Source organism: Suillus clintonianus (assembly GCF_016758775.1).
Source record: "Suillus clintonianus strain FC179 chromosome Unknown DEU56scaffold_154, whole genome shotgun sequence".
NCBI lineage: Eukaryota > Fungi > Basidiomycota > Agaricomycetes > Boletales > Suillaceae > Suillus > Suillus clintonianus.
In genome coordinates this window covers 20,812-33,970 of record NW_024539378.1, presented here as the reverse complement: position 1 = coordinate 33,970, position 13,159 = coordinate 20,812, and the positions used below count along the sequence as shown (strand labels likewise).

Genomic DNA, 13,159 nt, shown 5'->3' with positions numbered 1-13,159 from the left:
CATTGACACCCACACCCACACCCATCAATATACCCACACCCGTACCAAGGGTGTGGGTTTTCATGTGGGTACCAAAGATAGACACCCATACCCGTACCCATGGAGGGTATACCCGCGGGTGTCATTGAATGAGTACTACGAAAACAGCAATTGTAGCTACTCTAAATGTATTTGGTCCCATCCTTCCTCAAGTTCTAGCTCCTCGTCACCTACAACATCTGCGAGGTTGCTAACAGCTAAAATGTCTTCGTTCTTCACCAGACCCAGCCGGCTCCAGTAACTCAAGCACAAGAGGGCGCGAGTGGACTGCACATTTAAGCGAGAATGGACATGCGACAGGACGAGGCGGCCACGGCTGAAGAGCCATTCAACATCCACTGAAGTAGCTGTGATCAATGTTAGAAATCATTCAAAACGAGTGAGAAAGCTGCACGTACCAGGTATAGTGAGGTAATCTAAAGCCATATGAGACAGGTGAGGATATAATGTGCACTGGTCGTGCCACCAAGCAAGGGTGTTGGGTACATCTTCAATGCCTGCTTTGAGGTATCGGTCAATTTTGCTACCAAGGTCGGAATTTTTTGGGGCAGCGAGGGCTGGCATGTTATCAAACATGTTGTCCTGATATTTGCATTAGTACAGCACATGGTTGGGAGACAGAACAAAACTCACTGATGCGGCTGATGGAATGACCGTGCTGTCTTTGTCGGATTCAACCAGGTAGGAGTCTGAGTACGACCGCTTGAACTCATCCCTCAGCAGCTTCTCGGCGGCATCAATCCACTCATTCTCCCAATTCGCCGCCTTGAGATACACAAGTTTATGACATGGGTGAAGAACTATTGTGAAGACAAAGGTTAGAAAATGAACAGTAGTAGCAATTGACTTACTCATTGCAATGCGGTACATGTCAGAGTGATCCGTCAATTGATAGTAGCGATTTAATGTCTTTTTGGCCAGTCCCACAGCAGCGCGGATCGCAGGAAGGTATTTGTCGTCAAGAGAGTATGTAGTTAGTTTTTCATCTATTAAATCCATGGCTGGTATTACAGTGGCAAGATTGGGGACAGCGCGTGAAAAAAACATGGTGGTGTCTTTCAGAATCTGGGGTAAGGGGTAAGTTTCAGGTTTCAGCGTGTACATTGCTTACAAATACTAATACTCCACGCACCTTCAGCACATCCCGCAGCTGACCAACAATCTGCCACTCATAGTCCATCAGCTCCAAGTCTCGCAAGTCTCTGCGCTGGGTCATTGTGTCCACTGCCGCCCGATGGATGGATGCGTACTCAAGCATGTCAAAAGTCGAATTCCAACGTGTTGCAACGTCTCGGGGAATATTGGTCACTGGCAAGCGCTGTTCTTCAAGTATACTGTGCCAAGCAGAAGAAACTTCAAGTTGGTTGTCGAGTGGATTACTTTGTTGGACAGCTTGCGGAGCTGCATGAGGCATCAATCAAGGTAAGTGATTGGATCTTTTGCAATGTACTTAGTAACTTACCTTTACGAGGACCAATCTAACCGGACGAATGCTGCGTTGCAATGTCTTGCGTTCACGTTCAGTCAACAGTGCGATCTCGTCAACAAGTCCTTCAACGTTATCATCCTCACCCTCTTCCACCTCAACGTCTCTACTCAAGCCTTTGAGTTCTTGAGCGAGACGCTCATCTTCATCCATTGCAGCATCCTCATCATCTATCGCGGCATCCTCGTCATGCTGCAGCGCTTCTTTATCTTTCTTCAAGATGTCAAATTCTCTAATCAGCAATTTCGCTACAAGATTAACTGTGTGGAGGAAGCAGCGCATGTGAGCTGCAGTTCCACCAAAATCCGGAAGGTTCATTTCAAGCTCCTCAAGCATTGCAGTGTTATTGGACACGTTATTGCACATTACGCAGAGAATCTGCATTTCGGTGAGTTGCGTGGAGCTTGCATTATGATTTGGTGCTAACCTTTTCTGTTATACCAAAATCTTCCTGTATACCTTCAAAGGCAGCTACCAACTCCTCGCCGGTATGGGACTAGTTGTGGTTGGTCAGACCAGTTGTTAAACTTCGTACAGTGAGTACATGCACTTTTGGGACCTCCACAATGTCTAATGGGATGCATAGCGGGATACCCTTATGTTCCAGATGCATCAACAATGCAACATATGCACGGTGGTTTGGAGACGTTGTGGGTACAACAATCCTGCTGAGCTGCAGGGAAATGTTGGGTCTCTGCTCCAGGCTCAGTGCTCACAGAGAGAAACAGGTGAAGAATAAAGACTGGACACTCAGGCAGACTCAGACTCAGACTGGTACTGGTGAAAGATTGACTGGATTATGTCAGCAATAAGAGTGCTAACATAAAGTAAGGAAAGTATCAAATACGGGGCCAGAGATTGGAGGTTTCCTACAACGTCCAGCCGTCAGTTGAAAAGTTGAGTTTGCCGTCATATTCCTGGTATGTGTGTCAGTTGCTTCCAGTGTGCATTCGATTAACGTACTCTCGACATTTTAGCTATTTGTTGCCTTGTTTTGGCGAAGATGAGTCTGGCATCCCGCGAGACTGTGGAGGGAGATGGTATGTAGTATTCCGGTGTAGGAGGCGATCTGGCTGCAGCCCCGTACGGCACCATTTCCCCTTACTGGATGAAGTCACGCATACCTTCCACAGGCCGTTGCGGACCATCACACGAGGTTGCGGAATCCACACACTCATCGCATCGCAACACACTATCCGTCCATGTCCTGTCTGCATCCGTCCGTCCTCACTGGTGCGTTCTCATTCTTAGCTAGTCATTCCTAACCGTTCGCAGGGCCAGTTGCATATCAGTTCCCATACATGAGGCCGCGTACCATTACTTACATGTATCTCCTTCCGACTTCGCTTGCATATGCGCCCGCTTATACGGTTCCGGTTTCTTACGGACTCTGTTATATACTACGTCGCAGACTCGTACGGACCTCACTTTCCTACATTCCCTCTCTGGTTGTGTGTTGCGGAGTCACTAGCTTAGTCTTACCTTGTCTTTCCTTGCTTGAGCAATCATCTGTTTGCCTTCTCATCTCGCGCGAACGCTCGCATCATCATCGACAGTTGGCTATCGCTAGATCCAGTTGAGTTCACTCGCAAGACAGTCCCATCGTGTCCTGCATATACCTGGTACCTTACCCGTTTTACCTGTTTTCCTGTCCTGATACCTGGTACCTTCCCCGTCTCGCATACCTGGTACTCCCTAGACTTCGCATCCGCATACTCCGCATCCCTGCGCATCCTCGCACCTCTACACATTCTCCCGCAAGCAGCTGTTCCGTCTCCAGCACATCACTTCCCTACTCACTGTTCCCCTCACTCATACTTGAGGAACTGCTCTCAGAGCTATCCCCTTGGGTTGACTACTATTCTCGCACCCAGCAGGATTGGTACACTATCACTATAGCGGACTTCTACGATTTCTCCCACACCGGTCTTCCAGTTTTCATTAGCAACTGAAAGCCCTGGTCCTTGACAATTTCGAATGGCCCCAGATTTTTGCTGACCCAACGTACAATCTCGGCTCTGAGCGAAACATCAGCCTCAAAATCTACATTGAAGACTATCTTACTTCGTCTCAGTCCGTGTATGCTGTCGATGCGAGTAAGTCACTTTGCCTTGACCTTTGCGTTCAAACGCAGTCGTAATTGAACCATTTCGCAGGAAGTTCCCAACTATCTTCATACGTGCTTCTTCGGCATTCCTCACTTCATCTGCTGCCCACAGTACTTCATCTCCCCAGCAAATCTTGATGTGCTTGCGCATATTGCCGGTGGATCGGGTGTCTTTCTTGTCGAGGAAGCGCCGTATCTTGACTTGGCATCCCTTCGCCATGCACTTGAAACCATGTGCACATTGATCTCCCCTGGTCTCAATTGTCGGTGTAGGATCGAAAAACGCATAAATTGGTGACGTCCAGTCCTTCATCAGCCGCTCTGTGACACTGATGTTTAGCTTGGTGTTTAGTCTTCATACTTGTATGCTTACTGAGTTCATCCTCAGGGGTCTCAGCCTCGTCATCCATGCTCATCTGTTCTCTAGCATTATCCTCATCTTCACTGATAACAATGGCCTCGTTTTGCAACTCTTCCGAGTCCTCTGTTTCCGTGCGGACCAGCAGGTTTCCAGGTGCCGCAACCGTGTTATGTAATAGTTCGTCATCGTCGGAGTAGGCCCCTGTGTGCCGTCTTTGGGCTGGGTCTTTAGGTGGTGCTTCTTTAATGTTCTTACCGTGATGTTGGGTTGCTTTTACCTTCTTTGGCCGTGTGCTGTCCACACTGGCACTGTCATCATTCTTTCTCTTTTTTGATTTGGCCTCGAGCTTCTCGTCAAGTGCAGCCTTGGCTTTCCCAGTTAGTTTGGTAATCCGTTTAGCGGCAGAATGGAAGGGGCTTGGCTGCATGACAGTATGTGTTCGTGATTTAGAGTTTAGAGTTAGAGTTTGCAATACTATTTGGATGTCTTCGGAGTTGGTAAAATATATGTCTGCTTACTAAACCCACACCCACAACTCACGTGGGTGTCATATACCCATGCTAATCCCTAAAGTCTAAGATCCCTTTACTCAACATTGTGTGTCGCAAGCGGAGTTTCAAAAATAACTCGATGTGAGTTGAGTGTCCCCATAGTGACCACCATAGTTTTCTGTGGCAAAGACAAATCTGAGCCCGACATGAGCAATCATTCACGTAAGTGGTTTATGCGACTGACTCTCAACTGGCATACTTTGAGAATAGTCAGCTTTCGAACAAAACCTGGAACACAGTCCATACAAATAGTGCTGCACCTTCCATGCTGTTTACCGTATTGGTACCATAGGAGAATCCAGTCCCAATTGGCTGGTCAATGTAGATCACTCAGTAAGAATGTCATCCCCTGCAACACAATTGGAGAACTACTATGTGTTGCAATACTGTTGCTAAAGAGTATTCCAGCCGTAGGAATGTCGAGCTCGATCGAACACGACAATACGGTTGACGGACTGGGTGAGACATTGGAGATGTCAGAGTGAGATAGTGAGCGCAACCATCGTAAGGAACAGACACAAGTGAGTGATGTCGGCCGAGCACAAAGTGTCAGCCCCTATGATATGTATATGTTCTTTATCTCTATGCTACTTACTATAAAAATTACGAGCTACCCATTGCTGCATCTCAGTCCGAACATGTAGACTGAGATGTGAGTACTATGTCTTCCCTTATATCACAATGGCTAACATTATACTAATTTTATTCATACAGGGCCGCAAGTTTGAGGCTTGACAGTGCTGTGGGGGCTCGACACAATCACCTGCAGATCATTCTTGACTGATGCCTTCATTTTCACATGTCCAAGTATTTCTGTTTCCTGTATTAGATTACTGCATTGTGTTATCTCGCTTATCATTCTGTTATCAATATGATCTACTATGCTACTGCACATCTGGCTGAGTTTTGTGCACAAGGCGGTCACTGGAGGTCTGTGACAGAGTGACGTGGAATTTTGACTTGTGCACGAGGTGATCACTGGAGCATCTGTGAGCTCTGTACAGAGTGACGTGGAATTTTGACTTGTGCACAAGGTGATCATTGGAGTATCTGTGAGACTCTGTGCAGTGTGGCACAGAATAGGTGTGTCTGTGAGTCACTGTCACAGAGGGACCAAGCTGCCACCCTTGGGCACTGTCCAGTTCTGTACAGTTCTGTACAGTACATATTAGTTTACTGATGTAGAATATATTTCTATCTAAGCACAGAATAGTTTCTACGAGTCCGAACACGTAGACTGAGATAATATATTTCTATCTAGCCCAATACCTCCGCTCGACGCCTCTCATCGCGAGAAGGAACCCATGTCAGCTTAGGATATGAAAACATCTATAATCCTGACATACCTGTAGGGGTTAAGAGTGGTCGACTTGCGGTCGGCATTCACCACACATGGCCCGTTCTCTGTGGAAAATGAGAAGCAAATCAATAGGCATTCAAACCAATCAACCTTGGAACAATCCGATCATGGAAGAACATCTAGGGCCGCCATTCAACCTGCAAAGGCAGGTCAGAGGTACGCCTAAACTCAGGTACTTAGGTGAACCAGCTTCCAAACAACCCACCATAGACATGTTTGTCCCAACGTCAACGTAACCCGAAATCTGCGTAACATTCGGAGTTGTCTCGTAGATTCCTGAGTTCTTGACATAGCGAACTCCAGGTTGGCATTGATCTTGGACCCTATGTGCCCTGCTTCTGTAGTGTTGAGATTGACAGAGACGGCGAGAGTTATGCATACGCCAGCTAACAAAGTAACACCGGCTCGGACGAGCGTTCGCAGAAACATGGCAGTGCGTGCCGGTAGGGAGGTCTAAAGGCACCAACTTCAGGTATTTATGGAGTATAAGATACTCTAGCAAAGATATCAGGCGATCAAAGGCAGCTGCCCACATGGCGGCGGAAAAACGATGTATGCCAGAGGTTCCGGTGCCGTACGTTAGCGCCTTAGCAGATGCACTGATTCCATAGAGCGCACAAGTTCAAACTGGCCGTTCTATGTGATCGGTAGGTTGGAAAACAACCGGGAAATGTCCGCTCTGTGTCCACGATGAACTTCTGGGGCAAAATCTAGGTCCAGTCTATGAGGGCCTCGGCAGCTGGTTTGGGCAGAGTTTTAGGCGCTTTTCGATGACAGTTGAGCCTTGAATGTCGGAGGCTGACTACTAGTGACGTCGAGGGCGGCAGATGCCAGATAATTGCGTCCCTCCCACCCATCACATTGATACATCATTCCTGCCCCCCGTTTCGCCTTGGGTTCCATCAACGTTTCCCACACGCGAATGGTATGCAGCTCGCGAGCGTGTTTTGAAGCGCTGGCATTGATACCGGTGCAAACTGCAAACACGATTCTCCAACTTGAGACGATACGAAGTGGACCGTGGTCGGTTGAAAGACGGACCTAATGGATTCACCTGAGTAGAGGATGGATCTTGTGTCTGCGACAGATATGCAACTGGTACTGCTTCGGCAGATTAGCTTGGCATCAGCAGATGATGGTAGGGTGCGTGCGCAGGGCATTAATATTCTCATGGCGGATAGATGACGAGGTCAGCGGTGAGCAGGAGCCGGTGAAGCCCTAGACTGGTCCATGACCGGACCTACTAGTACTAAGTTATACTTTGCCCCGCAAATCTGTACAAACCAAGCTATGCCTCAATGATATTTTGCGAATTCTCGGAACGACGTCGACATCTTTAATACATAATGAAATACGAAGGTATTTGAGCAGGGACGGTCTGCAATTGTGGCGACCATCAGTCGCGACTAGAATTAACTAACTACATTGCTGTTCTTTAATTTTGGTGATGTATGAATGTACGTTTGCTTGCAGGAGAGCGAAGAGACGAAGAGTAGCACAACTTCTGAAGGTTATAAAGATCAAGAGGACAGTCACAATTAAAGGAGAACAATAAGCGAGGATGAAGAAGACAACTCTACCAACAACCAGACGAAGCCGCGCAAGAAATATCAACCAGATACGATAAGCGACATCGCAAGGTAGGAAGACGAATTACTCCGACTCGCTGCCCGAGCTATCGTCTGAAGAAGAGTCCGATGAATGATCACTGTCGTTCTGATGGGCTGGCACGGGAGCAGCGTTGGGCGTGGCAAAGTTGTTATCATCGAAGAGCCGCATGCGCTCCTCCAGCTTGCGAATCTTCTCAGCTTCAGCAGTCTCGTCCATGCTCTTCCGTTTAAGGCCACCAGTACCCGTGCCCTTGCCAGTTCGATTCCGTTTCTGCGTTGGCTGCCGCAGAGGCCGGAGCACAAAATTGTACAGCTTTGTGAGAACGTGTGGTGGTAGTATGTCAATCTCGAGTTCGATTTCCTCGGTGCTCTGCTTAAGTTGTTTATCAATATGATAACGCAAATCTTCCGATTGACTTACATCGCGGATTTCGGGAACACCCTCATGAATGATTTGAATGACTTTCTCAAGCTTAACCCCATCGAGATTGGTGATGGCTTCACTCAAGTCCTTCTTCTGCTCAAAGGATAGGGCATCGTCCTCGGCCATGGGCTTCTTCGTTGTGGTCTTACGTTTGTTCCCGTTGGTCGTAGGCGCTGCCTTGGGTGTGCGTGATGCAACGGCCTTTGAGGTAGAAGCGACAGGAGCCTTCTCTTTCTTCTCCTTTTTCTTCTTCTCCTTAGCCGGCTTATTCTTAAGCGCCATGAGATTACCGCGCATCGACTCGATTTGAGCTTCCATGGCGGCGATCCTCCCTGTGTGGTGCGTTAGCGGGCGGACACACTGGATATGTGAGGTACACCCACGGTTACGTTCTTCCTCTGACTCCTCATCCTCGTACTCCTCCTCTTCTTCATCACTCACATCCCGAAGGGGCGGCAAATTCTTCCACTTCTCATCAAACAACCGCTGCAACTCGATCCCTGCTTGATTGACGAGTGTACCAGCGGGATTGAACAGGAAGCAGTTTCGGATCATGAGCTTGAAGTCATCGAAGAACTTTGAGGCATTGGGGTACTCCCCAGCCTCGAGCTTCTTCCGCATGGTCGACATGTCCATGGGCTTCTTAATGACCCTGTAATACGTCGGAATATCAAGCTTAACTGCATCTGTGAGATTCATGAGAAATCTGATGGCCAAGTATGAATTAAACTTTGAACATACCGACAGGCTCATAGAACGGATGGGCAATCGTTGCATGCTGCTTTCGCTGGAGATCACTCAAGATCCTCCCGCAATATTTCAGCTGCTCCCCTGTACCATCGTCCTTCGGTACCTTAACCTTGCGCATCTTTTTTGGCACATCGGCATACGGTAGGTCTTTCGGAGGTGGTGGATGAATTTCACGTTTCGGCCGTGCAGATGCCTGTTCGGCCTCATTGCGCCGGATGACAGGAACCGAGGTTGAAGGACGGCGAGCAGGTGCTGCTGCAACTTTCTTGGAAGGAGCTGGCGGTGGTGGGGGAGGAGGCGTGGCAACTTTCTTGACAACAGGAGGCTTCGGCTGCAACAATGAGTCGCGCACGCGGCATTCATCAAAAGGTGACATACCTCGGCTGGGGGTGGAAGCTGCTTGATCTGCTTATCAAAGACAGCCTCAACATGTTTTCCTGCCTGAGCTATCACATGATCCGGGCCATTGAACGTGATGCAATTGCTGAACACCAGCCGCACGTCAGAGACAAACTCCTCGGCGCTGTAATAACGGGGAATGTTAGAACTGGTGTCCGGCTTGGCGGGATTAGATGCCATGAGCTTGCGTTCGATGGTGCCCAGGTCCATCGGGGTCTTGATTATGGTTGGGTAGTGGGGAATATTAAGAACAACGGGGTCCACGGGATGCAAGAACGCAGAAGCATCCTTGAGCTTCTTGAGCGAACGTACTGTCGACAAACAGAATCTGTGTTGCACAGGACTGAGGGTGGATATGCCGGTACCAACATATGTAGGCGCTGGAGTTGGACTCGACACAACGGTGTCGCCATTTGTTTGCACAGAGGACGCTGTAATAGGAGGGGGAGAGCCAGTCTTCAGGGTCGAGAAAAAGAAAGGAATTAGCACGCCTGTACAGGCGCACAACGACAAAAGTGCTTACATTGGCGATGGATGCTTGATCAGCGTCGGAATATTTACGCGCGCGCTTAGCTGGGGGCGGTCTGGCTTCATCATCATCATCGACGGCGTCGGAGCGGTGCTGAGGAGAATTGAAGTTGGATGTAGCACGTGATGTTGGTGGGCCAGCAGAATCGGCAGGTGCTAGTGATGACTGGCGCGGGATGTCATGAGAATGACCGTTGGTGGTAGGGGACTGGTCCATGTGGACATCTCCATCGGAGTCAGTGGTGTGCACGCCGTTGACGCCGTTGGTTATTGGGACTTCATCCGAATCATTAACTGTTGTCTCTTCTGCCATCTTTACATCATCCAACAACTGGCCCTCCATTGGTCTTGGTGTTCCACTCGGAGGATGAATTGGTATGGAAGCTGTTCCGATAAGAACAAAGGAAGGAAAGAAAATGAAGAAAATTGTACTAACCTGGATCAAGAGGGGTCGAAATTTCTACGCAAGTGGAGAGTGTGTCGAGGATTTCAGACTTTAGAGAATGATTATTATCGTTCTGAGAGTCTGAAATCATTTGGTCAAGTTTCAGGTCTACAGAATTTGTTACATTTGAAGTTAGCTGAGATAAGTAATTAAGTTAGGGATCGCGTGCACCGTTGACAACATTGTCGCCGTTGACGGCGGTAGAGAGAATGGATTGTTGTTCGGTGTTGGTCGCGCTGTGCTCTGTCGCGTTCATGGGTGGCGCGTGACTAATATGTCACACAGCGTGACGTTTTCAGAGGAGAGGAGATTTTGGATTTGGGGGAATCGGAAGCCAGCCATTGGGTCTTTATAGGCGAACTGAATTAAGGTTTGACCTGCGCAGGGGCCACTAAAAATTACTCACACCTCATATCTCACAAAGAGCAACAAAATTGAAACTAATTCCTGCTCTAATATGCACAACCTCATAAGACTTGTGCTCAACCTTCCTCCTCCTCCTCCTCGTCCTCTGAGACGTTCGCAAACACGGGTTTGGGCTGGTTTTGTCGCCATGCTGGTTAAATCCAAATAAACGCCACGTCAGCCGGCCGATCAAAACAAATAATCCAAAACAATAATTTTCACACTCCGCTACGGACCCTCCCACTAGCCGCAACCCCTCCCCCACCGCAGCGGAGACTGTTATTGAAACATGCTGCTCACCTGAAGTCCATTGAGGGTCCTCGTCCGCCATCTTCGCATACTTGAGCAATGCCTCCCGTGGCTATAGTCGTCAAAGAAGTGGTATGAAGAAAGAAACAGTCAGCCACCTTGGAAACCATCAAACAAACAAAGAAGATAGAAAGCACGTGATAATGACAACCGCAGCGGCGCAGCCGTAGCCGTCTCGCCGTCTTGAACAATGCGCGAGAATGTCATACTGCGAAGCGACGTAAAGAAAGCCAAGAATGCAACCACTCACATCTTCGTCACGTGTCGTATCCCGCACCAAGTTCTGCACAACGTGTTGCGTCGCACTCGCACCAACCCGTCCTCCCCGACCTGGTCCTGTCACAGGCAGCTCTGGCCTCCTGCTCTTCCTCGGGTCCATCCGGTCCTTGTCTCGCTTCCTCTTCATTCCCTTCACTATTCCCTCCCCATCTTTGAACATTGGCAAGGCATGTGGCGTCAGGATCGTTGGCGCAGCGAGCGCATCCGACAAATCCTCCACCGTCGGTCGCTTCGGTGATCCCTTCGACAGCAACAACTTCGCACCATTCAACGACGTCTCCGGCGAATACAGTACTGCAATGGTGCCGTTGGCAAGACCTGTGATAATTTGATTTATCTTGGAATGCCAGACCACTTTGACTGGCGTCGTGTCCATGTCGATCTCCTTCGCTACACTGAGACTTTCTCGACTGAGCAACACCAATTTGCCTCGTCCCCCCTTTGTGGACGCTCCTGTGCCTGTTAGAATATACTTTTCATCAGGGCTGAATACAGCATTAGTGCCAGGATACAATGTCGTAGCTCCCGAATGTGATGCGAGCGGTCGCTTAAAGGCCCGTAAATCCCACACTGTTCCTAGTATCAGCCAAGCATGTCAGGAAGCCGAGATTGGTACGTACGCTTAACAGTGTCGTCCCCTCCTCTCGTCAGAACCGTTCTCCCATCAACGGAAAACACTAGAGATCCGACGTCCGTGCCTTTCGTGTGTGCGCCCTCAATCGTCATATTTGGCCTCACAAAATTTGATGATGCCTGCCACATATGCAGTGCGCCATCGAGGCAGGCTGAGAACCATCATTACTACACATCACGATCAATGCGGGTCTAAATGGACTTACCACCTCCAATGAGCGTTCCGTCGGTAGAGTAAGCGCACGTCGTCACTTTAGTCCGTGCACCTCGTTCTTTTGATTTGACAACAATAACAGATTTCTGTTTGCGTCTGTTCTCGACATCCCATATTCTATTCCGTAATGTTAGAAGGTGTTCGCTGCTAGCGGCGTGAGAGCTTGCCTAATGGTCGAGTCTGCCGAGCTAGTAATAAAATACTGCTTATCCTTCGGATGCCATGCACAACTTGAAAGTTCCCCGACGTGTCCACTATAAAATATGTGGCGTAAGCAAGTATGCACACAAGTGATATTGAATGGGGCGTACGCAGTGTGCTTCATGTCTCTGATATACATATCACCCTTGACGAACGTTGCTCTAAGGTCATTCAAGCTATTCTGTTCTGCAACAGGATAGATTAAACTTACTTCTCCTCGCCCTCCCGATCAAACAGCTTAGCTTGAAGTGTTCCTGAAATTACGAGGAACTGCTGGCCATCGTTTGAGTACTTGAGATCGTTAACCTGTCTTTGAATGTCAAATACATCCTTCCCTTCGCAAAATTAACGCACTAACATAGTAACTGCCTGCAGGCTCCCACGTCTTGAAGGACCTCGTTTGCGTCGTCATTCCACCAAAATCCCACAACTTACAATCATAGTCATGCGAACCGCTCAAAACACGTGCACCGCTCGGGTCCACCGTAAGCGCGGAAATCACCTTGGTGTGCTCTTTGAGCGTTGCCTCGTGTGTGATCGGGAAATCGGGGGCCGATAGCGAAGGAGCGCTGGGGTCGTATTCAGGCTCGTCGTCAGCAGAGCCAGTATCATCATCTTCCTTGTCTTCGTCGCCTACGCCATCAGTATCGTGTTTGAAAGAGCCTGCTGGCGGAAGGGAAGGCCCGGGGTCGTCCGAGTCTTCGTCGGATTGAGATGGTGCCCGAATAGATACTTTACTAGGCCCTGATGAAGGGATCAAGGGCTTCGCCTCCACTTTGGGCTGCTGAGCGGATAAATGTATTAGAATACAACCTGACAAGCGAAAAATATGAGACTGACAACTAGCTCTTCACGCTTGGTTTTGTCGAACCTGTTGGGATCGAGCTCGCGCTTTTTGGCAGCTTTGCCAAATCCAACGATGCCCATCGCAGAAAACACGTCCATGTCGGCCATTTTGTTCAGAGCTGGGTGTGGGTGTTGATCTGTGTAAGTAGAACCTACTGTATGCGCATGGAAGTCGCGCAAAGATTGGAGCCACTGAACCTAAATTACTTACT

The 13,159-nt window shown here is 48.8% G+C and overlaps 2 protein-coding genes across 2 annotated transcripts; both read right to left on the bottom strand.

Moving 5' to 3' along the window:
* Window positions 1-4,754: 4,754 nt before the first annotated feature.
* DEU56DRAFT_895694 (carboxypeptidase D) lies at window positions 4,755-6,283 on the bottom strand (the record flags this gene model as incomplete). Its single annotated transcript, XM_041356397.1, has 4 exons — window positions 4,755-4,873; window positions 4,980-4,999; window positions 5,891-5,948; window positions 5,995-6,283. 4 exons carry the CDS (start codon window positions 6,281-6,283, stop codon window positions 4,755-4,757), a joined length of 486 nt encoding a protein of 161 aa, XP_041201938.1.
* A 1,274-nt stretch (window positions 6,284-7,557) lies between these two features.
* On the bottom strand, window positions 7,558-13,055 carry DEU56DRAFT_874123 (uncharacterized protein; the record flags this gene model as incomplete). Its single annotated transcript, XM_041355921.1, has 19 exons — window positions 7,558-7,884; window positions 7,936-8,270; window positions 8,322-8,624; window positions 8,680-8,940; window positions 9,027-9,578; window positions 9,649-9,999; window positions 10,185-10,196; window positions 10,232-10,296; window positions 10,344-10,437; window positions 10,548-10,616; window positions 10,766-10,826; window positions 11,025-11,623; window positions 11,674-11,838; window positions 11,893-12,017; window positions 12,068-12,154; window positions 12,212-12,262; window positions 12,313-12,407; window positions 12,460-12,875; window positions 12,920-13,055. The coding sequence occupies 19 exons, from the start codon at window positions 13,053-13,055 to the stop codon at window positions 7,558-7,560; spliced, it is 4,104 nt and encodes a 1,367-aa protein (XP_041201937.1).
* Window positions 13,056-13,159: the final 104 nt, after the last annotated feature.